Below are 23,664 nucleotides of genomic sequence, written 5' to 3' on the forward strand. Positions count from 1 at the left end.
CGACAGTGAGGGAGAAGATCTTCTCTCTGATTTCACCCGGGAGCTTCAGAAGTGGGGATGTCGAACAGTTGAAGAGATGAGAGCATGAGAAGCAAGGTGTAGCGGAGAAATAGCCTGGCGCCAGGCCGGCCCGAGTCCGTCCCGCGATGAAGCCCGGAAGATGAGCAGCGGCATATCGGTGCTGGCCGCCTGCCGTACCGTAAATCATGCGATTCGATCACTTTACACCTCACTCACCTTCGCCATCATTTTGCCACGACTCATCTACTTTAGATGCTTGCCGCGAGGAAGTCCCTGATACTACGGAGTCTGGTGGGAGGCATTGCTCCACTTTCTAAGAAAATCAGATACTAGAATGGTCGCATTTTGCAAGGTGAGTTGCCGGTGCATCTTCCAGGCTTGTGTCCCTCTTCGACAGTCATACTTGTATACCCCGCAGTTGACTTCGCACACCGGTAGACGAGAAGCATGTCTCTACTTTAGATCACCTCCTACTAGAGGTCTCTCAAGCTATCAGAATTATCGCTTTTGTTGCGCGCGACTTGTCTCCTCCTAAGCCCCTCAAATTCTGGTTACGACAGACATTCCTTCGTCTTTATGCGTCTCCCGCTTTGTCTCACTCATCGGTGGAGCAAGTGCGAGGATAATTCATGCTGCAGTACTAGACTTTCTATCTGATGGATGGAGACCAGACCTTGGAGGCGTCCCTCGCCTGGCCAACGAGTGTGCTAAGGAAATAGACTAGGCAGTGCCATGTTTGACTCCGTCACTACCAACACTGACTTGCGGCGGCAGCAGCCTTCGAGGATCGCAATTACCTAACACGAGCCATCTGCGTTACAGAAGTGCCTTGTAGAAGTGTCAGTCAGCAAAATCGAATATCAACATGCCACGAGGCCTTACCAGCAGATATTGAATTCCCCTGGAGGATCAAGGCTGCCACCTGTCAAGGCCTGAAAAGCTCCCTCGCTCAAGTCTAGCAGTAGGAAATATAAGCACATTCCTGACTGTTAGAGAGAGAATACGAATACCGAGATGATTTTCGTCACATGAGGGGCAAGTATCTTGGACCGTAGCCACGACCACTTTTCCCTGTCCATTGTTGTCGTCACCGCCTCCCTGGTTCGTAATTTGGATTTTACGGCCACAGTATGGTCCTGGCGACTCGTCGTCTTGCCAGTAATTGGACAAAGCGATGATATAGGCACTATCCTAAGAACAGGAAGCGCACATCAGCAAGATCCTTTTGCGAGTAGTATGAGGATGGCAGACACACCGGATTGGTTTGGCCACAGGATCCCGCGTTTCCTCCCTGGGTATAGTATGTGGCATCGCCACAGTGACTGTACAAACAATGTGTCAGAATGCTGAGATGGAATATTTTGACTCAACTCACGTCACACGGCGCTCTAGAGATGCATCCTCGCCGCTCGCAGCAGGTACAGCAAAGCTCTGAGCCGCCAGGTACAAGCCGACGAAGGTGTAACTGAGCAACATTGTGGAAGATTTGTCCTGCCAATTGACTTGTGGGTATCTCTGAACTAGATAGGGTTCTCCGTTGAATTGTTGAGGAAGAAGGTTTGGGTGCGTAAACCTCGCCCTTATATGTCTGACTAGCCAGACTCAGCACAATGATTCCATGTGGTCATCCACGATGGTCACAGCCTTGATTACTGCAAGCGGTGAGGGATTTATGCAGAGGTCTTCAAAGAGCCATCGACACGTCTCCGATGTTGGCCGACCAAGAGCCTGCAGCGATCATAACAGCGTATGAGATGGCGATCATACGCCTCGTTAGGAAAGAAAACGAAAAAAAGCCTGACCCATAGCAGTGGACGCGAAATTTGCGCACCACATTTTTTTTGGAAGAATGCACGTGGTTGACACGCCATAAAATCGCCGTATGTACAGGGCGCTGACTATTGCATGATGCATACCCCTTCTCCCTTCTAAACGGTAAGATTTACCATGCGCGAACTTCTCCGAGCGATTCCGAGCACATCATCAACAAGTCTAGAACATTGGTCCCGTCAGCAATATCCGGAAATATCACCCCAAGCCAGCGTCTCGCTCAAGTTGTGTATTCCGTTTCTCGACTGAAGCCCGTCTCGCTTCTCCTCCGCAGCCTGCTCTCCTCTGCGTCGTCATCTTTTAGCTCCGGCTTCCAGCCTCAAGCCCAAAAGTACAAGCTGCGCACCAAGGATCAGGAACGTGTCTTGGTTCCATGCGATGGAGGTCGTTCTCTCTCTGAACACCTCCCTAATTATCCTCCTCGCAGAAACGATCCTTGCCTTCTCCACCGCTTCTTTACCTGTCGGAGCCTGATGAATGCCTGTGAGGCGTTAGACTAGTCGCGATGCTGGGGTTCAGAACAGTCCAGACGTCTGCAAGCCTTGCACGTCCCACCGTCTCACCCGGTAGCCCCTGAGACTTGGAAGGGGGATGGGTGTCGTGTTGAGGGCAGTTGTCAACCAAAGTCTGCCCCGAACGCAGAACTCCACCAAATCAAATACGGCCTTTGAAGGGCAAGCAAGCAAGCAAGCAAGCAACGCTCGAATTTGATCACGGAAAACGATTTGAAAACTCGCTGGGCACATGCCTATTTCTTTCGTTTCCAAAGCTATACCGTGACGACGATTGATACTTTTCCGGGGGAAGCAGCCATTCGGATTATCCCATCTGATTGATGAAGCAATTCGGATAAAGACGGTTGATGCATAGCGCGAAACGAACGAGACAGGCTCCGCCTTTGCTTTGCCGTATATCATCTTTAGCAAAAGGGGCCGAGTGAGTGAATTGCATAGCAAGGGAAGATTGGTCAGATGGTCAAGTGGCACGGGACGAGCTTATTGTTCTGCATACTCCAGGTTTCAAGACGTGCGCTAGGTGGAGTGACTGTTAAAGTACCTTAGCTAGGGAGTTCTTTCATGATAGGAGTGTAAGGATTGGAATGAGCTTGCTTTCGGATGGATGTTTGTGCAAGGATGATTCATTCATTCAGGCAGGTACTGTTAGTTTTATAGAATTATGAGCGTGTGAACTGCCTGCCGTATTGCGGAAGAAGCTGCTTGGGAAGGCACTGAGTGAGATACGGTCAAGAATCATGCATGCACGATATATGGGAGAAGAAGTATGAAATATCCAGGACCCCAAACATGAAAACATGAATCTAAATGGGTATAATGCCGCTCTGCCAAGAACGCCAAACATCTCTCATATCCCAATAGAGAGCGACAGAACTCCACCGCTATGCAAAACAGTACTCCACCTCCAAGCCCCGCCACTCCCCGCTGGACGAGACTACCTTACAAGACCCCCAACCCCCTCCATCGCCTTCCTCTGCCTACCCAGCCAGCTCTTCGGAGCTTCTGTTCTCCGTTGCAAGATGACGTTGTTCATCTGCAACCGGCCTGCGAGATCGTGATACGCGGACGCAATGAGCTTGATCTCACGCTCGAGGTTTTGCGTATATGAGCGTTCAGCGGACGTGGGAACATTCTGAGAGGGGGTACTATGATCAGTATAGTGTGATATTCCGCCGACGAGAAGAGGACTGAATATGGAGAAGCTCGTGATGAATACCCGATGACTGACCTTCGTTGCTGGTAGTTTATTGGCGTCTTCCACGTTGTTTTGCGCTGAGGCGTTGGTCTGCTCGAGACGGGCCTCAAGGTCTTTGACAAGGGCATCTTGTTTTTCGATGTGCTGTTGCCAAGTTTTGTCAGCATCAGCCGCCGCGGAAATTCAACATCGAGAGTCCTCTGGAGAAGCGGGACGAGGAGGTTGAGGAAAGGCGTGAGGAGGTGAGCGAAGATAATCGCGATGAGGAGGAGTGAGAGTGCGGTGATGACGGTTGCTGGGGATGAGAAACAGGCTGGAAAGCGACGTCTGAGAGAGCGGCCTCTTTGCATACCTTCTGGGCCTTTGCCAGCCGTTCTCTGCTTTCCTCGATCTTGCTTGCGTATATTTTGATGCCCTTACTTTCGTCAATGGAATCGAGTGTCCCAGCCTGCCGCAGGAGGTCGGTCGATTCTTGGAGGGTTTGGCTGTCGGCGTCGGCCTTCATGTCACTTTCAGCCTTCGCCATGACAGCTTCATGAGAGTCGTGCCAGGCGGCGTTGCGCTCCTCCGTTAGGTCAACGAACATCTCATGTAGTCGATTGTGTCGATTTCGTAAAGCATCATGCTCGCTCTGGAGTTGCGTCATTGCTAGCGAGTTTTGCATCCTTACCTCTTCGATAACTTGAAGTTTCGGTTTGTCCACGAGTTCTCCTTCAAAGAGTTCGATGGTCAGATCTGTCAACATGCAATGATTCTCGAAGGACGACATACGATCACTCTCTGCTGCCTCGAGGACCTTTTGTGCTGCTGACAGCTTTTCTTCGAGATGGGCGCACTGCTTCTGCTGAGCCTTGATTTGTTCGCGCATCCTTTTGAATGTCTCCGTGCTTTTAACATCGTAAGCCACAAGATCAACAAGTGGGACGGCGGATACAGACCCCTCGATCGAATGGCCCTGCCTGACTTCTGTGAGAGAAGACTGGAGGACAGACATCTCTTGGCGAACTTCGAAACCTTGTTTGTATTGGTCGGCTGAGTCTTCTCGGGCACTGTCAAGCTGCCCTTGAAGCATGGCGAGCTTAGTATCTCTGTCACTCGCATCACTCTTCAACTGCCGGACCAGCTTTTCGAGCTCGGTAATCCGGATTTTCCTGCTACTCATCAGTACTCGTGTCCACAGTAGAACAGTACTGGCAACTTGCATTTGCTGTTCGTGGTTCAAGGCTTCGGCGAGTTCGGAATCGAGCGTATGATCCACTGACGAATGGCGTTCCGGGCCTCCAAATCTCTCCTCCAAGTCTGTTATCCTGTCTTGCGACTGCGCCAGAGCGTCCCGCAGCGACTTCGAGTCGTGATGGAGCCTATTTATTTCGCCAAGATATGCCTGTTTTGTCTCCCTTAGTTCAGTATTGTCCCTCTCACTCCGAGAGAGCGTCTGGCTGATCTCGCGATTCTCTTGTTGAAGCTTCACGTTGCCCCTGCGGAGATCCCCAGCCTCTTCAAGCCTAGAACGAGCTTCATTGAGCTCTTTGCGCAGAGAGTCGCGCTCTTTCTCAAGATTTTGACTGGCTTGGACCTTCTGTTTGTACTTTTCACCTGCATTTGCTTTCCTTGTCTGATGCTCCAATTCCACTTTTTGCACGTCGAAGTCATCTCGAAGATTTTGTAGTCTGTCGTCGGCCGCATCAAGCTTCTTTATTCTTCGTTGCATTTCTGCCTCTTTTGATCGATATTCATTGATCTGGGTTTCTTGGCGACCAATGACTTCTTCTTGTTGTGAGATCTTGGTCTCCAATTCCTTCACTGACCGCTGCTCCCTCTCGTTGTGCGTTGCGGTGAACTTCTTCAGCTGCTTATCGATCTCGGTATTTTCCTTCCGGACAGCGTCGTAACTCTCTGAAAGCCGATTGTATGCATCATCTGTTTGTTCCTTTGCTTCCTTCAAGTCCTTGACCTCAGCTTCGCAGCGATCCAGCTGTGATTTGAGCTCGGCGAGATGTTGCTCGAGCCGCAATTCCCGATCAATAACTCGAGCTGATGAGAGATTAGAGCCGCTGTTCGAACTTCTTCGGCCGGAACCCATGTCGCTATTTTCGTCCACTTCTTCGTCCTCAGCTTGGTCCATCGTCTCTTGCCAAAGTCTCAGAATGACTTGCGGAGTGGGGTCTGGCAAAATTCGGAGTTTTTGGAAGATGGCTTCATTTGGAGGAGTGATGACCACCTGGAGGACTAGCTGCAGGAACTGTACCCAGAGGTTAGTCATTGTGGCTGTTGTCCACGACCGTGGTAAACGCACTTTGGCAATAGAAGTGCTTGACTCATCGACAGCCATGTCCCTCAACTCATCGTCGGTAAAGATAGTGAAAGTTGCGTCATGTTCGTCTAGGTGTGACGCTATCTTCCCGTATACGTGCTGCACTGCTTCATCTCAGCCTTCACGCTTCGAGTGGCTTCACATTCAGAGTGACTTACAATTCTGCTGCCGTGCATAGGCGGATTGTTTCTTACTTGGCAATTCTCCTGTAAATGCCTCCGCATGTATTTCGCCTAAAACAGCCTTGATCAGCATGCATTTCGTTTACTGCATGGGGTAGTACTTACGGAGCATCTCCCAAAGAGCCTGTCCATCATTCATCTCGCTTAGCGAATTCACATGATTGGTGAGGGGGAAAGAGTTGACCTAGACATGTATGTCAACATTGAGGCTGCCTTGGCAGGTTGGGGAAAGCGCGACTTACCCAGACGACCAGCGCCGCCTCGGTTCCGTGGGGAAGAGTTCCATTCGTTGCCATGGCGTAGTCTGTGTGGTCTCGTTTTCAGGTAGGTATGAGAAAAGTAGAAAGGAAAGCTATGGAGCATTTTGGCGGGGCGCTGTGAGCATAGGGCATGAACGAGGATTGCGGAGTGGCCTGGGGAGACGCGATGTTCAACAAAGCACCAAAGGCACCCTTGTCTGTCGGGCTTTGAAAGCTCCGTTAGCGTGCCAGATACTAGTACTTCACAAAGCCACTTTCTTCATGAGCTTTTAGGGCCGATTGTTCTTGAATACAACACATTGTTTGGCTTTGAAGATACTGTTGTTCTACTGTGAAAGGAGCGTAAGACGGTGATTCAAGTTCTCCTTAAATTCTGCCAGAATGCAGTACTATACTACGAGACTCGCCAGCCACTATCGACAGCACCAAAAGGACCAAGGTTGGCTTAAAAAGGACTCTGTATAGGGTATCAAATCTCTGTTTTTTACGAAGCGTGCTGATGGTTTCTAGCTGTCAAAACCCCCCAAGCCTTCAGTGACTATTCTGGGACCAAGCGCACCCTTTTCGCTCTGTGAGAAATGCTCGGACAGCTCCCGTATTCCAGTCTGACTGTATTGATACATAGATGCTTATGACATGCCGTAAGATGTTATCCGCGTCCTAAAACATCCTCTATACGAGTAGCTCCAGGACTAACGATGGGACACCGGACATCCTGTCTATCCGCTCCATAGAAGCCAAACCCTCAGACAGCCTCATAAGCCTTGGTCTTGTATCGTCACAGTCTTGTCTTCTTCAATAGTCGGGGCATACTTCTGGGACAACGTATGAATGGTATCGAGAGCTGGTGCAGAAGCCTTGACAACGAAACCTCTGCAGACGCAGTCAGCATGCATGTTCCTTTATCTCTCAAGGCAGGTGTTCTTACTTGATGAGCTCGTATTCGTGTAGGATTTGACCCCCAGCAGCCATTATGGTATGCTTGTAGTCGTCGATGTCGGACTGTGGAGCATCTTTTGGATATGTGATTAGGTACTGCTGCTGTGGTGCCAGTCCGTTAACGCCCAGGGCCAAGAGCGCAAGAAGAACTTGAACCTTCATAATTGAAAGCTGGACCCCGGAGTCAAAAGGACAGGACTGAGAATTAGATTTGAGAGTGATAGATGATGTAGTGAAGCAAGAACAAAGACAAATGTCGCCTGCCTGATCATGAGGGGTGCCAAGAACATTTTGCGCTAAGCCTTACTCGATTTGTGACTAAGCGGCTATTTTCGTTCTTGAATGGACACCTCACTTGGCTTGTCAGACTTCTGTCACTTATTTACCACCACCATCACCACGATCCTTTCTACTTGAATCATCCAATACAACACCTCCCAGATAGGTCGCTCACTACCAGCTTACCATCACACCATATAACCCATATCTTCAAAGGTTCGTTCTTGCTTAAGGCTTCAATCTTGGAGAAGGGGGAAGGACAGGCGGGTGTTGGAGACTGAGGAAAAATACTGGCGGTGGAACGCAATTTGTGTTTGCGGATACCAGGCATTCATGCTTGGTATTGAACATAGCTAGCAGTGACTTCAAAAACATCAGTGCCTCTGTCTTTTCAAGAGCATCGTATTGAGGTTGTGGTCTGCCTATTGTCGCAAGGGAAAAGCAATCATCAATAGCGCTTCGTGCAACGACCATTCCCTAAAAAACCACTCTTATCCAGCCAGCAGACATCCGTTTCCTTTCTGCGTCTTCCTCTAACCATACCAGCTCCTGTACCTTTGCAAACGTCAAAGCCCATCATGTCTGTTGGACTTCCTTCCGATGAAGTCGCTGAAGACTACAAAAACTCCCTCGAAGATCTGACTATCAACTCGAGATATGAGATCAGCAATCTAACTGTTATTGCAAAAGAGAACACAGAGCATGCTATGGCAATATCAAGGGTTTTGGAGAATCACATCAAGAGTGTAAGTATTTATACCTCTTCCGAAGAGTATTGTGATGGCAAGGAGTCGGGAATATCTTATCGATGACCATGCGAAGATGTTAGTAAGAAGAACCTAACGTCTCTGTAGACTCCTCCAGACCGCAAGCTACCAGCACTTTACGTCCTAGATTCTGTGGTTAAAAATGTTGGAACGCCCTACACGCTATTCCTTGGTCGTAATCTGTACACGATCTTCATGAATGCCTACAGCTTGGTCAACAATCAGGTACGCCGCAAGCTTGATGAGATGCTCAAGACATGGAAAGAGCCAGTGCCTGGATCACTGGATCCAAGGCCTGTATTTCCAGCTGAAACTATCCGACCTATTGAGAATGCATTGATTAAAGCTCGCACTGCCGCCGTCCAGGCGCAACAACAGCAACAGTCTAGGGCCCAACAGGAGATGATGGCTCGCGGTCGACCAATGGCAACACCGAATCCACAGTGGCGCAATACCCCTACACCACCTCAAGCCCGCAGTCCTTACTACCCTCCGCCACAGCAAATGTACGGTCAGCAGAATATACCTAACGGTAACTATCAGGTAAATTAGATCTTTACTCGCTTTACTCTGCACGCGTACCTACTGACTCGGGAAGGCACGTTCGCAGTATCCTCAGACTGCCATTTACCCTGCCCCACAGCCAACTACGACCAATTATCAGCAACCTTACCCACAGCCACCAGCGTACCCCCAGTACCAACATCCTCCAAACCACTCAGATCCCATACATCAAGACGTCGAAAAACTCATCAGTGCCGCACGATCTGAATTCTCGAGCAACGTCAACGATGACTCGCTGCGAATACGTCTGCAGGCTTTGCTAGCTCTGCAGGGTGCTTTGAAGTCGCAGACCCTTACACCCCAAGAATTTCAAGCCGCTCGGAACGAGGTCGCCCGGCTCTTCGCTGAGGTCTATGGAGCCTCTGGACCAGCGGCTTCGGCGCCTCCGCGTGCTTCGGTGTCGACTCCCTACGTACCTCCACAACAAATTTCCCCGCAGCAACGACCCGCACAGGTACCGGCACCGCAAAATCCGGACATTCAGTCCTTGCTATCGTCGAAGAACTTGGCCGATATCATTGCGAAGGCTCAGCAAGCGCCAGCGACTCCGCCAATCTCCCAGGCACCGTTCTCCCAAGCGCAACCAGCTCCACACAACTCGTCCACACCGTCTTCGTCGGCCAATCTAGGTGATATGCTGGCATCTCTCAAAGCCAAAGGTATCTTCTCTGGTACCTCAAGCACACCAGTCAATGGCTCCCATGGATATGCACCTCCGCCATCTGTCACGCAAACCCCACCAATTATACCTGGAGGCTTCCCACGTCCGGCATTGATCAACGATGTTGAGGTTATATCGACATCGTTGAAGCGGTAGGTTTGATCATCTTCCGTCCACCCATTTCTACTAACATTTGTAAGACCCCGGATCCACCACGTCTCAACGTTATACGAAGCTCGACCGAATCAATGCTCAACATGCGGTAGACGATTCCTCGCTACAGCAGAGGGTAAAGAGAAGAAGGCCCGTCATTTGGATTGGCATTTTCGAACGAACCAACGCCTAGCCGACTCTGCCAAGCGGGGCCAGAATCGAAGCTGGTACGTTGATGAGTTGGTAAGTCATTCCACTGTCTATTTCTCCATACTCTCCCACTAAAAAAGTCTAGGAATGGATTAAATCTCGTGACAATCCTGAGGATGCTCCACTTACAGATGCCTCCTCCGATGCCGCAAGAGCTGCACTTGCTGCATCTCTCGCTGCAGCCGATCCTAAAAACAAGCACATCCCTGTACCATCCGACCCAGCTCTTGCCAATCAGCCATGTCCTATTTGCCAAGAGAAGTTCGATATGGTATGGAATGACGAAGTCCAGGACTTTGTATGGATGGATGCGATGAAAATTGGGACTAGAATTTATCATGCCAGCTGCCATTCTGAGGTGAAGAAAGAAGGCGGCACTACACCTGTGAGAACGAGCACGCCGGATAGTGTATTGGGGAAGAGGAAGGCGGTTAGTACTGAAACATGGTTGACTTTAGAAGATCAAGAATTGACCAGTCTCTAGGTCGGTGATTATAACGCAGGCAATGCAAAAGCGGTCAAGGCATGATGTTCGTAAGCGGTATTTGTGCATTTTGTGTTCTCACGTCTCCTCTTCTTCGGCATACTCGAGCGATCTTTTCTGCGCACCTCTTTCAACCATGCCTCTTGCATGCATAGAGGTTTTTGAAGTATCTTCCATTCTATCTTCGGCATCATTACACGCTCTTCTCCCATTAGGTTGTTGGGCTTTAGATCGGTGCTTGCCGAATCCCATGCTGCAGAACACAATGAACATTTGATCTGAACAAATCCACTCTCCCGCGCGACTTTTCTGTGCCTCAAATTCCTATACACCACGGACCTGCAGGATATTCGATACTCGTACACCCGAGTGCCGAAGATCAATGTCGCGTGTTTCTCGCATTTAGCCTAATATGCCTGCAGCCAGTGACGTACGACCCCGCATGGGCTTTCCCCACGAAGTGACAATGTCGTTCATTAAACCTTGAGGCCTCTGTACGAACTTCATCTCAACAATTGTCCTTCATATATACTCATAAAACCTACCAAATTCGCCAGCACGGTCAATCATCATGTCGTCGCCTCACACTATCCGTTGGGGAATCCTAGGTATGTTCCACTCCCTACAGCTTCACCATGCAATGGTCCTGCTGCGTAACCTTCGACACCAGAGCTGACTTGAGACGCAGCAACCGGAGGCATCGCCGAGAGTGAGCTCATTTCACCTTCATCCCCCCTCAATGGCCCACGTCTAACCAACACTCACGGTCTTAGATTTCGCCAAAGATCTAATGATTGACCCCTCCACCCGCTCCGTCTCCGATATAAAACACACCGTCACTGCCGCCGCCTCCTCATCGTCCTCTTCCCGCGCCAAACAGTTCCTCGAATCCTGCAAATGCCCCGCCTCCGCCTCTGCTTACGGCTCCTACCAAGAACTCGTCAAGGATCCAAACGTCGACATAATCTACGTCGCCACCCCGCATTCACATCATTACCAGAACACCATGCTGTGCCTCCTAGCAGGCAAACACGTACTGTGCGAGAAGGCGTTCACTGTCAATGCGGCGCAGGCGAAGAAATTGGTTGAGACGGCTAAGAAGAAGAAGCTGTTCTTGATGGAAGCGGTTTGGACGAGGTTTTTCCCACTAAGCATTCAGATCAGGAAAATGATTGAGGATGGAGAGTTGGGGGCTGTGCATAGGGTCATTGCGGATTTGAGCTTCGGTCAGGACGTGGAGAATACGTGGGGCGCGGATGGCGCGAAGCATAGGATGGTGAACCCAGATTTGGCGGGTGGTGCTATGCTTGATCGTAAGTCGCTACCTCTAGCCATCGGTTCCTGCCCCCACCACCAAGGATGGTCTTGGGTAAACTAACACCATGGGCTGACTAGTGGGCGTCTACCCGCTAACGTGGTGCTTCCAAACCCTCTACCACACCGTCCCCGCCTCCGACCGCAAAGCCCCCTCCGTCCTCGCAGCCGTCGAAAAGTACAGCACCGGCGCCGACGAAAAAACCTCCATCCTGCTTACCTTCCCCTCTGCCCCCGGCGGCAAACATACCGCTCACGGCATCGCCCTTACAAACTTCCGCGTCGCGACATTGCCTGATGGATTCAATACGGCCAAACCTGCTATTCGGATCCAAGGGACGAAGGGAGAGATTCAGGTCGATGGGCCGGCGTTCAGACCCACGCACTATAGGTTCATTCCCGCGGAGGATGATCTGGATCCGCAGGTTGTCAAGAAGGGGAGTAATGAGAAGGTGAGGGAGGTGGAGTGCGAGATTCCGGGACAGGGCATGTTTTGGGAGGCGGATGAGTGTGGTAGATGTATTAGGGATGTGAGTGAAACTTTTCCCCCCTTTTCGTGCCACGGTTTGGTCGGGAGACATGTTTTGCGGGCAGGGCATCTGTGCACGGCGAGAGACGCTGACATCGACTTTTCTTTTTCGTAGGGGAAGTTGGAAAGTGCGGGAATGGGATGGGAGGAGAGTATTGTGATCATGGAGACGATGGATCAGGTCAGGAAACAGGGAGGGGTCACGTACCCGGAGAAGATCGAGACGACGGAGTATCCAGTCTCCTTGTGAGTGGGAAGAGCGCAGGATGTGGACACGAAAAGCTCGAGCGACGACTGCTCGCTTGTACATAGATTTCCGGATGAATCATATTGTACATCAAAAGCCTCCCACCGCGAAGAGCGTGGTCTTTCCTCTATGCCGCGCTATTTTTTAAATGATCATGAATCCCTAGCCACTCGGACCCGAACTACCGCTTCTTATCACCCTTCCCCTTCCCATCCTTCTCCTGCTCCTTCAACTCCCCATCAACCCCATTGACCCCGTTAACCTCATCGCCCGCTTTCTTCCCATCCTTGTCCTTGTCCTTCCCCTCCTCTTCTTTCTTCGCATCCTTCTCTTCCTGCTGCTGCCGGTTCTGGATCTTATTCTCTATCAGGTCGTGGAACGCCGTGATCGCTCGTATCAGGCTGGACAGGTATATCGCCATCAGCTGATCATTCGTCTTCACAGACATGGCGCGCGCCAGTTCCGTATCGCCCTCTTTCCCCGCCCCTCCTTCCTGGCCTCCACTTATCGTCTCCGAGGGCGTGGCGGTCGGATTCGACAGGTTCGGGAGCAGGTTGAAGACGTCTTGGAGATTCCCCAGTATGGCGTGGTTGACGGGCAGTTCCTTGTCGATCACCTTCTGCAGGTACTGGCCGATGTCGCGGAGCCGGAGGTGCAGGCCTTGCAGGGATTGCAGTTGCGACGTTATGCGGGTGGAGAGGGTGCCGACGGCCACGTCGCGGATGTCGCGGAGGAGGTGCTCGACGCCGATTTCTTCGGCTTCTTCGGCTTCGATTATTGACGGGGTATGCATGAAGGTCTTGCTCGTTGTCGTGCCGTCCTGTTAGCACCCCTTCCTGTCAGCGGCGGCTTTCAAACCCAAGAGGAGAGGTGGGAGAGAGGAGATTTACGTCTTTGATCTCCTCGACGGCGAAGTAGGCGTCTGTGGGCACACCGACTTCCTTCGGTTGCACATCTATGATGACGAGCAGTGGATTGGGCGTGTAGCGTTTAAACAGCTCGTTGATCTCGAGATCCGACGCTCGTAGTTTTGGGCCAGAATGGTACCATCCTATCAGCTTTTCCCGCGCGTTGACTTTCTTGAACATGTCGTTCATGCCCTCCACGTAGTTGTGGTCCAGGAACCATACCGAGGGATCTTTTTCGTCTTCTTCAAAGGGTACTGCGTTTCCTCACATCAGCACATGCCTTGTAGGTACGACAGAGGCGTAAGGGAGAATCACCGGCAAAGCTGTTTGATACTCTCACGTTCTTGCCATCGTTCTGCCCCAGTAGCACGCCTACCACTCGCTTTCGTAGACCTTTGCCTGAGCGGCCGAAATGATCTGCGGCTGAGAGGAGGACGAGGGGGGCGACGGATACGGTTCGTGAGACGAGAGAGAGCGTTTCGGCTGTGGTGGCAGGCATCACGGAGGCGAGAGGTGGTGTGAGGTGTAGGTGGTGTTTGTTGAAGAAATGAGCTTCAAGCTCTCGGAGCACGCTAGGTTGAGATATCACGCTAGTCTTGTTTAGGACCGAATTATGAGTTGCAAAACCAACGAGATTACTTAGCAAAATTAATTACGCGCCATCTCTATTTTTTTCCCCACCAAAATTTGTAGAGATCGTACGGAGTACTTCTCAACAATTACATTAGTCTCTACCTCTTAATTCGTCTTACTTCCTAATCGGATAATTTTAAGACATAGACTAGTAAGTATACACTCTTTTTTTTAATATTTTTAACTAACCTAGATGTCTATAGCTACCCTCCCTCCCTCCCTCCCTCCACTAATACGCGATGCGGGCCACCCAAAGAAATACACATTCGCCAGCGAGTTTTAGACTACTCCTTAAGTCTTATTAGCGACCTAATATAGTAGCTAAAGACGCCCATTCGAGTCGCGTAACGGGGTACCAATAAGAGCGTAATATTAAGATCTACGGCGATATAGTAATTCCTCGTAATCTATATGTATCTGGGCGACCTCGTAGCCTCTTATCGGCTACTCTGAAGGCCCTACTTAAGTACCAGCGTCAAAAACCGTAACTCTATTAGGAGGAATTAGCACGTTTTCTGAAAGAGAAGTGAGATATCGCGGTCCATAAGTCGACCATTTCGAGGGCCCTAAGTAAAGCTGGAACAACTCGTAGGTTCTCATCAAATTTTGGTGGGGCTGGCTACCAAAAAAATAGAGATGGCGCGCAATCAATTTTGCCAAGCAATCTCGTTGGTTTTGCAACTCATAAAAAGGCACGTGATAAGGCAGGGCCGCTTCTAAATCGATGACACTCTTGACTGTTGGTATGACCGCAATTCGTGCAGATCCTCTGCATTAGTTTGGAGAATGGAAAGGTCTACTACCTGTAACCTGGGCTAAGGGAATCTACAACGAAGACTGCTTGATTGTCATCCAGAGACTCTTGCCTCAATCTCCGAGGTCACATGAAGGGCAGTCCGCCATCAAATTATACAGCAAGAGGATTTGCCCTGAATCTTCGCAACCCTAACAATTATATAGCAACACTCATAAGACTTACAAGGTAACCGTACCGCCATTTTAGGTGAGGAAACTATACCTCCCCCAAAAGCTCTGCTGCCTAATATACTTAAGACCGCAGAAGCTTTGCACCCAATTGCCGCGTCCTACACCGACGTCCCTTCAGCTGTCGTAGCAGCTTAGAAATTCTAAGCCTGGCGGTTCTCCTTGACGAGCGTCTCTGCTCAAGAAGAACAACGTACCGAGCCACATCGCTCGGCGTACAAAACCTTTTCGAAGTTGCTATTGTTGCATCCTCCCTACCAAAGGGATTGGGATCTGTATTAGCGTCGGCACCAACCATTACATCTATGAGTTCAGCCCAGTCACCACTCCCACCCTTTGACTCCGGTTCAACGAGCTGGATAACATAGAGGAGTTTGCTCCACGGCGTGGTACCGGTTTGTTCTTGGTTCGGAGATGCACTGTAGTGTAAGAGCAATCGTACCATGTCTGGACTGGGGAAATTGTCATGCACTTCCAGATGTAGAGGCGGTTGTCCATAGGCATTCTTGATGTGACTAGGATCGCTCTCGAGCTTTTCCTTAACGTTCACGGTAAGGCCGGCAAAATGGCTTTCCCCAACATCCGCCCTCGTTGATCTAAGCAGTCAAGTCTGAAACGCCTTATGGTATCCAATCTCAAGTCCAGTTGGCGGGCTGTTGGGACGAAATTTGTTTCTGGTGAGAATGACACCTTCAATTTCATCCAGGATGGAAGATTCTGTACTGCCACGAGATATCTCAATCTCGTTTATTAATATGTCCAAGGTCCTTGTAAGGTCAGGGAGTAGATGAGATCGGTGATCGACCATGTCAAGGGCTCTCATGCCACGATTTGGCATCAGGCTCGCAATGAGCTTGATCTGAGCCAAGAGAACTCTGCATAGATAAGCTCTGAAATCGAACGGACGTTGCATCCTGCAAGCCAGCAGGTCTTGCACCTTCTGTCCGAGCAGAAAGTCCCTCACCGTTCTGTGCATGAAGTCGACTCTGTTTTTGAAGATCGTGTTTATGTGGTTCTCGCAAAAAGCCTCGATCGGGCCTGCGGATCTAGCATTTAGCCGCCTCCCCGTTAGGTTGCATCGATCAACAATTCATGGTCCACTCCAAGGCTGTATCTCCAGGTTCTCGGCGTAGGCTTCATCTGCCTCGTCCATGTCAAAATATAGCAGCACGGGGGAGGGTCGTCCAGACAACGCTACGGCGGTATGAAGGGTCTGGGCCATCTGCTCGTGATAGACGTCCTCGATGTTTCCCAGCATTTGGAGGTAAAATTTGTTCCCCTGCAAGGAGCGTTACCCATCTAGATCCGCATCCGGGAGGTCAGTCGGGAATTGGCGGAGCCTGTTTTGGAGAACAAGAAGGGTGTCTGCATTAGTCAAACCTCGGCGAAGAGAACGCACAACCAAAAATACCCAGACAAACACTCCTTGCGCTTCGTTGACAATTTCCTTTGCCAATTCTTCGTATCGATTATCTTGAACATTGAGCTGAGGGTATTCATTATCGCCGTCAAGCATATCCTTCACGTAAATTTTGTTATCTGGAGCGTTCCAAGTCTTGAAGTAACAGCTTCCGATCCGCACTCTTCCCCAAGGCATTCTCGAAAACGTTCCAAGGACGGCTTGACAGACAAATTTTGATAGCTTCTGACGTGGCCAGCCTAGACAAGACACTGATGATATCCGCATGCTCGCCATGACCAGAGAGGGAGAACCGCGAACGGGAAGGGAGAGAAACTCGGATTGTGACGGCAAATCTGATCCGTGCTAAGATGAGAGCCGGGGACGCGGTCGTTGTGAGTGGTGTTGAGGAATTGTATGAGTGGGAGAAGTGTAACCAGCTGGGCCAAGATATCTGGTCTCCGGAAACGTGGAGTGCCAGATCAATATCGAAGAAGAGATGGTGAAAATGCGGGGGAATTAATAGGATAAACCCTCGATGAAGGGGATCAACTTTTACATACACTACTCGTGGGAGTCGGATTTTGCAGGCCTCACGTCGCCGTCATCGCAGCATGTGGAGTTGAGAGACATCCATTCTCGATGAGCAGGGGCTCTCGCATCGCTCAATGAATGCATATCACGCACTCTTGCTCTAAATCCTCGCTTCCGCAAGGTTTGATAACATGCGATCGATGATGACGGGCAGATCCTCAAGGTGGACGGAGCCTTGGCTCTAAGGCTTTGATGAGTCTGCGAGTCTCCAGGGTGCCGAATCTGTGACACTTGGACACTTCAAGGCCGTGTGTTTGTTTTCGAAATCATACGATGGGAGGGGTGATTGGAGCACTAAGGGATTGATGTATGGTATGACTGGCTTGAAAGTACGCTTTCTCATGGATTATCTGGCGAACAACATTTACGCAGAGAAAAGCCGACATCGGCTCCCTTCCAATCATCGAACAAACAGCTTCCGCGGATTGTCCATCAGCCACTGGCCCATCAAATTGGTCACCAATGTCACGGACATGTTTGAGGACATCTAACAAGAACGGAGTAATTTCCGGAATTTTGGAACGAAGATGACATAGCACTTTGACATTCTCATCTCCTCACAGCAGTCAATCTGACCCCACCGACACTACCCCCTTCAAATACCTCGGCAATGGTATCATAAAAATTCTGTAGGTCCGCGTTGGGCTTTTCAGAGCCCCTGTAGTTCTCCGTGCGCGCGCGCACCAATCCTGTCCACTTCTCCGAGACATCTTCGAACGCGACCCCATCAAAGCCCGCGGCTGCTACATCGGCAACATATCTCGAGGCAGAGGGAAGGTAAGGACATGCCACGATCTCTCGCAACTGATGCAACTCCCTTTCAGTGAGATGCGATACTGCATCTCTCTGGCAGGACTTGTCGTACAAATCCTCAATGTACATCTTCCCCCCAGCTTTCAGAAACCGCGCGGCTTGTCGGAACACAGCCGATCGAGCCGATTCGGGTATGTGCATTATGCACATCAAAGACACTACATGGTCAAACCGTGCAGACGATGGTTTTCCATCACTGCCGACCACAACGAGACTCTCCGGCGTAAGGCGCAGGAAGTCCGCATTCACACTCCGTACCCTCTCCACGACGCGTGGGTCGACATTCCGCACGGTGATGCGTTGAGCGAGCTCGTGGTTCTCGCGCTGCAGTTCGATCCCAGTCACATGTGCGCCGTACTTGGACGCGAGGAAGCGGCCCGTGGCGCTGAAGCCTGATCCGATGTCTAGGACGTGCTGGTTCGGCTGTAGATCGAGCTGAGAGGCGCAGTGTTCGAGGGCGGTGTCGCCGTCATAGTGCATGCAGTCGACGGAGGAGGTGTCGGCGTTGGTCCATTTGGGCTTGGCGGCGAGGGAGGCGAGGAGAGTATGCGCTCGGGAAAGGTTGTACAGGGCTATGCTGGAGATGTACGGGTTGGTTTCATTGTCTTTTATTTCTCGGGGACTTTCTTCTTCGCTGGGTCCGACTGGCATTGTCGATGCTGTGCCGTGGATCTGGAATCGTCCTCTCGTTCTCTGAAGTCGATGCGATTGTGGGGGGTTTCTTTTGGTTTTCCGGACCTTCTCAGCCAGTCGACGGAATGTGTTATCTTCGCAATCCGCGGGAAGACGATAGGGTGCAGGACAGGTAGAGTAGAAGCTCGGGTATCAAAGTAATACCTATTTCATCCTGTGGTAATGGGTTGTACCATCACATGCGGAGAAGAGGGGGGAATATTGGGAAAGAATCGGCGCATCCTGCAGCTTGCATATGCAACTAGAGAATGGAAGAATTTTCGGACCGGGCAACGGGCGCACTTTACGCTCTATCCTTTTGCGGTTTGGCTGCTCGGTAGCTGATGCCACCACCTTCGACTTTCGTATAGGCATTCCCTCGCCCTGTTGCTGGCCGTTTCACGTCATCGTGGAAAATACGTATATACTAATGTATCTGGCGACTCCGTATCGTGACCTACCATCGTTGTTCTTCGCCGCTTCGTGTTTGCTTCTCAAATCGACAGCATAACATATCATACCAGACCGTCTCACCGCCGCAGGGAACCCTCGCGTTTCTTTGTCTGTCGGCCTGTTGAACTGGGCGAAAGCGGTGTCGAAACTCGTTGTCCACGTTATAGACTAAAGCACATTGCCCACCAACCCCTCGAGGTTCTAAAAGTACCTTTTTCATTGTCCATTGGGAGTCCTCCTCGTAACTCCTAGGTGGCATATACACCCTCGGTATATCGGCCCAATACAATTTGCGTTTCTCATCCCACCTGGAAAAGCTATTCAACCTGGGTGGGTCCCTCAGATCCGGGTCGTTTGGATTGCTAAAACCGCGAAGGAGGCTACGATAGAATCCAGCACCTTGCAATCCCGTCGTTAGCACCTAGCTATGCATACACTAGACGAGACCGCATTATCAAAGTTAGGGACCTGTGACAAACAGAGAGAGAGCGAATCGATGTTATTCAAGCCCATGTGGGGCTTTCCAAATCGGACGGACCTAGGTAGGCAAGGCGAAGCAAAGATCGATGATGCTCGAATGGGAGTTGGTGTGTATTTCTCCGGTAATGAGGCTATCGGCACATGTGCGGCTTGTATTCAGGGTCAGTACTGGGCCTTTGAGTGAATTGAGACATGAGTTGAGGCCCTAAATAATAGAATGTTTGACCCCGTCCTTGCTTGAAAGCTCCTTTACTACCGAAGACAGTAACTAATAGGCGTCCAGTCATCCTCGTCGAGACTGTTGGACCCCGAACAACTCTTCGCCACCGCTCCGAGGACAGGTTGACAAAAGATGTTCTCATCTCCATCTGACGGAACTAATGTCCCAGTAACTATATTGGGCGCCTCGTAGTACCCATCGTTCAATCCCAGATACTTCATCCCTTTGTACACAAGCGTATCGATCCCCGTCATGGTGATTGTGTAATTGCTGTTGTCGTTCTGCATATTTTGAGCGAAATCGAATTGTACGTGTACTTGCTGTTCGTGCAGGGATCGATGATCTAACCCGCTGGCACCGCGCCAGCGTTTGGCACTGTAATTGGGGCTGCTGGCATCGATGTTGGGCTTGCAGACGCTGGTACGGCGATAGAGCCAGTCATGAAGTCGTAGGCTACGTCGACCCAGGTATCGATAACAAGATTGCAGAGTGTGGTTGGTTCGGTACCTGAAAGTGTGAGAACGGTTGCGTTCGAGCAGCACCCACCGGACATGGTGTTGGTACATGAAGCGGAGGATACGGCGCTGGACATTCGTAAGGCACTGGATGTCATGGAAGAAGGCCGTGAATATGTCTGTATTGGTTGGTTCATCATCATCTGGGTCATTGGGATCTTCCGGGTCGGCTGGCGGTCCATTTGGAGACGGCGAGTAGGGCGGTGGTGCTTCGTAAGGCGGTGGTGGGGATGAATCTCCGTCTCCTATGGTCGGCGTGTATGGTGGAGCGCCAATGATTCTGACACCATCAGGCTCCAGGCCCCCGCTGAGTGTGCTGGACCCGGTTTAGTCGTGATGGTGGGAAATAAGCCCGCGCTGCTTGAGGGTGCCTGTCCCGTCGCGACTCCATTGGTGGCGTTCCCTAAGAAAAGGAGTATACCGCCACCACTCAGGCTCGAGGGGGAAGCAGAGAAGGCGGTGGGGAGCGCTACTGCCGATGCGTTTCCCGGCGACCCCCCCAGAAGTGGGATTGAGTTGTGAGATTGGAGTTACTTGCGGAGTGGGAGCTGCAACGAGTCCGTTCCCAGACGAAGGCCAAGCAAGCGAAGACGCTCCTTGCTGACCTATAGATGCGGACGATGCTGTCACTGCATTCGGGGGAGGAACTGGGAAAGCTGCAGCTGATGCTCCGGATATCTGATAGGCCACGGACGCTGAGGATTCCGATGGAGCAAGTTGCTGGGCGATCGATGCCACTAACGCCGCAGCGAAAAATGTTGTGGCACTGGGACTGTTATTGCCAGATGTTGCGGAGTTCTGCTCGGCCGCGCCTATCTCGGAGGCCAAATATACAAACCCAGAGTTCAATTCTTGGAAGGTGTACACACAGTAAGATACTGGGGCGGCTTGCGGGGCACCATGAGCCAGGTGGACGATGGACAGCGTGAACAGAAGCGGAAGTGTACACTGAAAGAAAGGGAAACGATTGCTCGAGATCATCTTTAGGGAAAGAACGCTGGAATCATGAAACCAAGAATAAGAATCAAGGCTTAGAAAGTTGCAATGATCAAGCTTTGACCTTGTAGCAGCTGCCATACTTACGACGTAGATGTTTGGAGTAGAAAACGACTCTGAGGCGGAGTTAGAGGCTCATTCTAGGATTATTGCTCGCTAGACCATGCTATCATTTCTTTACACTAACAGATAATGTTTACACTGACAGGAACTGATAGGCCAATTAATATTGTAATTTAATTCCAACAGTGGGATAAAGACGAATGATTCTTCCCTCCCTCAATATTTCCACGAAATTGTGACATTGGAGACACATTCGGCGCACTCTCGTTCGTAGTTCATGAAATTACAAGGTACAAACTCTCGAGCCGATGCCAAGCATTCCAGAGAATTTTGAAGACGCTAAAAATCTTGGCGACGACAACCACACCTCGTACCCTCGATCCCTACTAAGGGTATACCTGAACACAGCGCAGGCGTCACGTCCCCGGCATCCAAAGACGGTACTATCTCACATTAGTATCCCCACCCAAATCGACTTCATCCCACCTCGGGATCGTCCCGCCACCAGCAACCATGCCCCGCGCCCTCTCCACCGCCCTGCGCGCCCGCATCAAAGCCGACCTCGCCGCCGGTCACGACATCAAAACCATCATGGCCACGCACGCCATCTCGGACAAGAAAGCCCGCGCGATGAAAAAGCTCTACGACAACTGCGGCGAGGTATGGCTGCCGAAAAAAAAAGGCGCCCGCACCGGCCGCCCCCCCAAAATCACCCCGGACCACGAAGAGCGCCTCCGCTCGTACCTGGCCGACCGCCCCGACGCCTACATCAAAGACATGTGCAAGTTCCTCGAGGGCGCCTGCGGCATGCTGGTCGACGAGAGCACGATGTGGCGGACGGTCCGGCGACTGGGGTGGCAAGCGCAGCGGGTCGTGAAGCCGAGGGACGCCCGGGGGTTCTGGGTGCAGACGCTGCCGCGGGACGAGTCGGGCAACGTGGTGACGAACGCGCAGAGGAGGAAGCCGACGAAGCGGCGGGAGCCGAGCGTGGACCCGAGCCGGGCCATGGTGAAGCAGCTGATGGCGAAGACGCGGGGGTTCGTCCGGGACTGCATGGCGCGGGCGCCCTTGGACGTCGCGCACGACTACGCGCACGTGCGGCGCGTGCTGGCGCTGAGCGTGGAGATACAGCGCGTGGAGCAGAAGAAGTACAGGCACATCACGTTTGACGCGACGGTCACGGAGCTCGTGGCGCTGATGCACGACATCGACGATCACAAGTTCCGGCAACCGCCCCCCACGCAGAACCCCACCTCTCTCCCATCCCCACCCTCGAATCTGGACCCGCAGTATCCGAACCCCTCCCCCATCGACCCGAACCTCCCCCTCCCTCCCCCGCCGCCGCTCCAACCCCCCATCCCGCCGACCCCGGCCGTAGAATCCCACCTCATCACCCTCGGCTGGCCCCCCCACATCGCCATCACCGTCTCCATCATCTGCGCCTCCATATCCTACACGACCGAAACCCAGCACCCGGACATCCACCTCTCCGCCCTGCGGCGCTTCCCCGAACTGGCCATCGTGCAGGACGCGGACCGGCTCGACGCCCTCGGGGCCGTCGGCATCGGGCGGGCGTTCGCCCACGGCGGGGCCCGGGGCAGGGATCTGGGGGACACGATGCGGCATTTCGAGGAGAAGTTGGTCAAGTTGGAGGGCATGATGAAGACGGGGGAGGGGAAGCGGATGGCGCGGGCGAAGAGCGAGAGGATCTCCGTGTTCAAGGAGTGGTGGGGGGAGGAGATGGGGATGGTGGGGATCGGTGTGCCGGGAGATGGGGTCGGGGTGGGAGACGATGGGATCGCTTTTAGCGGTGCCGAAATGGGAGACGGTGGCATGGGTGGCGAGACGGCGCGCAGGGCAAGCGATGAAGATCCGGGGAGGCAGCTGATGGAGGCGAATGACGGCTCGGATGACGACGGTGAAAGCAGCGGGGAAGGCAGTTCCAGTGATTCAGCTTGAAAAGGGGGGGGGGGTCCCTAGCGGTTCGAGAATATGTATGACCTGCTGTTGCATATGCTCATCTATGATACAACCTGCAGCTCAGGAGCCAACATCAGACAAGCCAAACTCTATCTACACCCCGCTCACCCTATGTTCATGTGCAATTGTTTCAAGCTCACTCAACCGTTCGTGTATGCCTTATGTTCAATTTGTTCAGGCCAGATGATCGCTCCATGTACACCATAACGAACGCCACGCTCAATTGCAACAGCAAAGCCTAGCCACTTCGAGCCTCGCATCGCTTCGTCAAAGATACTGTACTATCCAGCATGTCTGTGTCCTAGGGGAGGAAGGAAGAGGAAATGAAAGAGATTCGTGTCTACCGTTCTCCCAGGTTCATGACGACGGAGTAAGTAGTATCGATGTTCCGGATCGCATGAGATTAAGATCCTAGGAGAGCTGTCCGAGGGTCGAGAAAGGCTAGTTCCAATCGAGGACAAATCCGCGGGTTGGCCCAATCTCGCTGATA

The 23,664-nt window shown here is 51.7% G+C and overlaps 9 protein-coding genes across 9 annotated transcripts; 3 read left to right on the top strand and 6 right to left on the bottom strand.

Moving 5' to 3' along the window:
* Positions 1-818: 818 nt before the first annotated feature.
* HO173_004213 (uncharacterized protein) lies at positions 819-1,497 on the bottom strand (the record flags this gene model as incomplete). Its single annotated transcript, XM_037306137.1, has 5 exons — positions 819-849; positions 904-976; positions 1,032-1,212; positions 1,277-1,343; positions 1,397-1,497. The coding sequence occupies 5 exons, from the start codon at positions 1,495-1,497 to the stop codon at positions 819-821; spliced, it is 453 nt and encodes a 150-aa protein (XP_037167330.1).
* A 1,803-nt stretch (positions 1,498-3,300) lies between these two features.
* HO173_004214 (uncharacterized protein) lies at positions 3,301-6,353 on the bottom strand (the record flags this gene model as incomplete). The annotated part of the gene is made up of 7 exons (XM_037306138.1): positions 3,301-3,498; positions 3,595-3,705; positions 3,914-5,803; positions 5,858-5,979; positions 6,034-6,108; positions 6,163-6,241; positions 6,300-6,353. 7 exons carry the CDS (start codon positions 6,351-6,353, stop codon positions 3,301-3,303), a joined length of 2,529 nt encoding a protein of 842 aa, XP_037167331.1.
* A 719-nt stretch (positions 6,354-7,072) lies between these two features.
* Positions 7,073-7,418, bottom strand: HO173_004215 (uncharacterized protein; the record flags this gene model as incomplete). Its single annotated transcript, XM_037306139.1, has 2 exons — positions 7,073-7,190; positions 7,246-7,418. The coding sequence occupies 2 exons, from the start codon at positions 7,416-7,418 to the stop codon at positions 7,073-7,075; spliced, it is 291 nt and encodes a 96-aa protein (XP_037167332.1).
* Positions 7,419-8,113: 695 nt separating this feature from the next.
* HO173_004216 (uncharacterized protein) lies at positions 8,114-10,419 on the top strand (the record flags this gene model as incomplete). Its single annotated transcript, XM_037306140.1, has 6 exons — positions 8,114-8,281; positions 8,390-8,845; positions 8,901-9,679; positions 9,728-9,923; positions 9,976-10,320; positions 10,375-10,419. 6 exons carry the CDS (start codon positions 8,114-8,116, stop codon positions 10,417-10,419), a joined length of 1,989 nt encoding a protein of 662 aa, XP_037167333.1.
* Positions 10,420-10,945: 526 nt separating this feature from the next.
* HO173_004217 (uncharacterized protein) lies at positions 10,946-12,467 on the top strand (the record flags this gene model as incomplete). Its single annotated transcript, XM_037306141.1, has 5 exons — positions 10,946-10,982; positions 11,063-11,083; positions 11,148-11,687; positions 11,770-12,218; positions 12,333-12,467. 5 exons carry the CDS (start codon positions 10,946-10,948, stop codon positions 12,465-12,467), a joined length of 1,182 nt encoding a protein of 393 aa, XP_037167334.1.
* A 178-nt stretch (positions 12,468-12,645) lies between these two features.
* On the bottom strand, positions 12,646-13,871 carry HO173_004218 (uncharacterized protein; the record flags this gene model as incomplete). Its single annotated transcript, XM_037306142.1, has 3 exons — positions 12,646-13,284; positions 13,355-13,626; positions 13,688-13,871. The coding sequence occupies 3 exons, from the start codon at positions 13,869-13,871 to the stop codon at positions 12,646-12,648; spliced, it is 1,095 nt and encodes a 364-aa protein (XP_037167335.1).
* A 1,235-nt stretch (positions 13,872-15,106) lies between these two features.
* On the bottom strand, positions 15,107-18,446 carry HO173_004219 (uncharacterized protein; the record flags this gene model as incomplete). The annotated part of the gene is made up of 3 exons (XM_037306143.1): positions 15,107-15,122; positions 15,187-15,527; positions 17,559-18,446. 3 exons carry the CDS (start codon positions 18,444-18,446, stop codon positions 15,107-15,109), a joined length of 1,245 nt encoding a protein of 414 aa, XP_037167336.1.
* A 1,206-nt stretch (positions 18,447-19,652) lies between these two features.
* On the bottom strand, positions 19,653-21,116 carry HO173_004220 (uncharacterized protein; the record flags this gene model as incomplete). The annotated part of the gene is made up of 2 exons (XM_037306144.1): positions 19,653-20,451; positions 20,557-21,116. 2 exons carry the CDS (start codon positions 21,114-21,116, stop codon positions 19,653-19,655), a joined length of 1,359 nt encoding a protein of 452 aa, XP_037167337.1.
* Positions 21,117-21,707: 591 nt separating this feature from the next.
* Positions 21,708-23,153, top strand: HO173_004221 (uncharacterized protein; the record flags this gene model as incomplete). Its single annotated transcript, XM_037306145.1, has 1 exon — positions 21,708-23,153. One exon carries the CDS (start codon positions 21,708-21,710, stop codon positions 23,151-23,153), a length of 1,446 nt encoding a protein of 481 aa, XP_037167338.1.
* Positions 23,154-23,664: the final 511 nt, after the last annotated feature.

Source organism: Letharia columbiana, assembly GCF_014066305.1.
Source record: "Letharia columbiana isolate WasteWater2 chromosome Unknown Sc0000010_s0, whole genome shotgun sequence".
Taxonomy (NCBI): Eukaryota; Fungi; Ascomycota; class Lecanoromycetes; order Lecanorales; family Parmeliaceae; genus Letharia; species Letharia columbiana.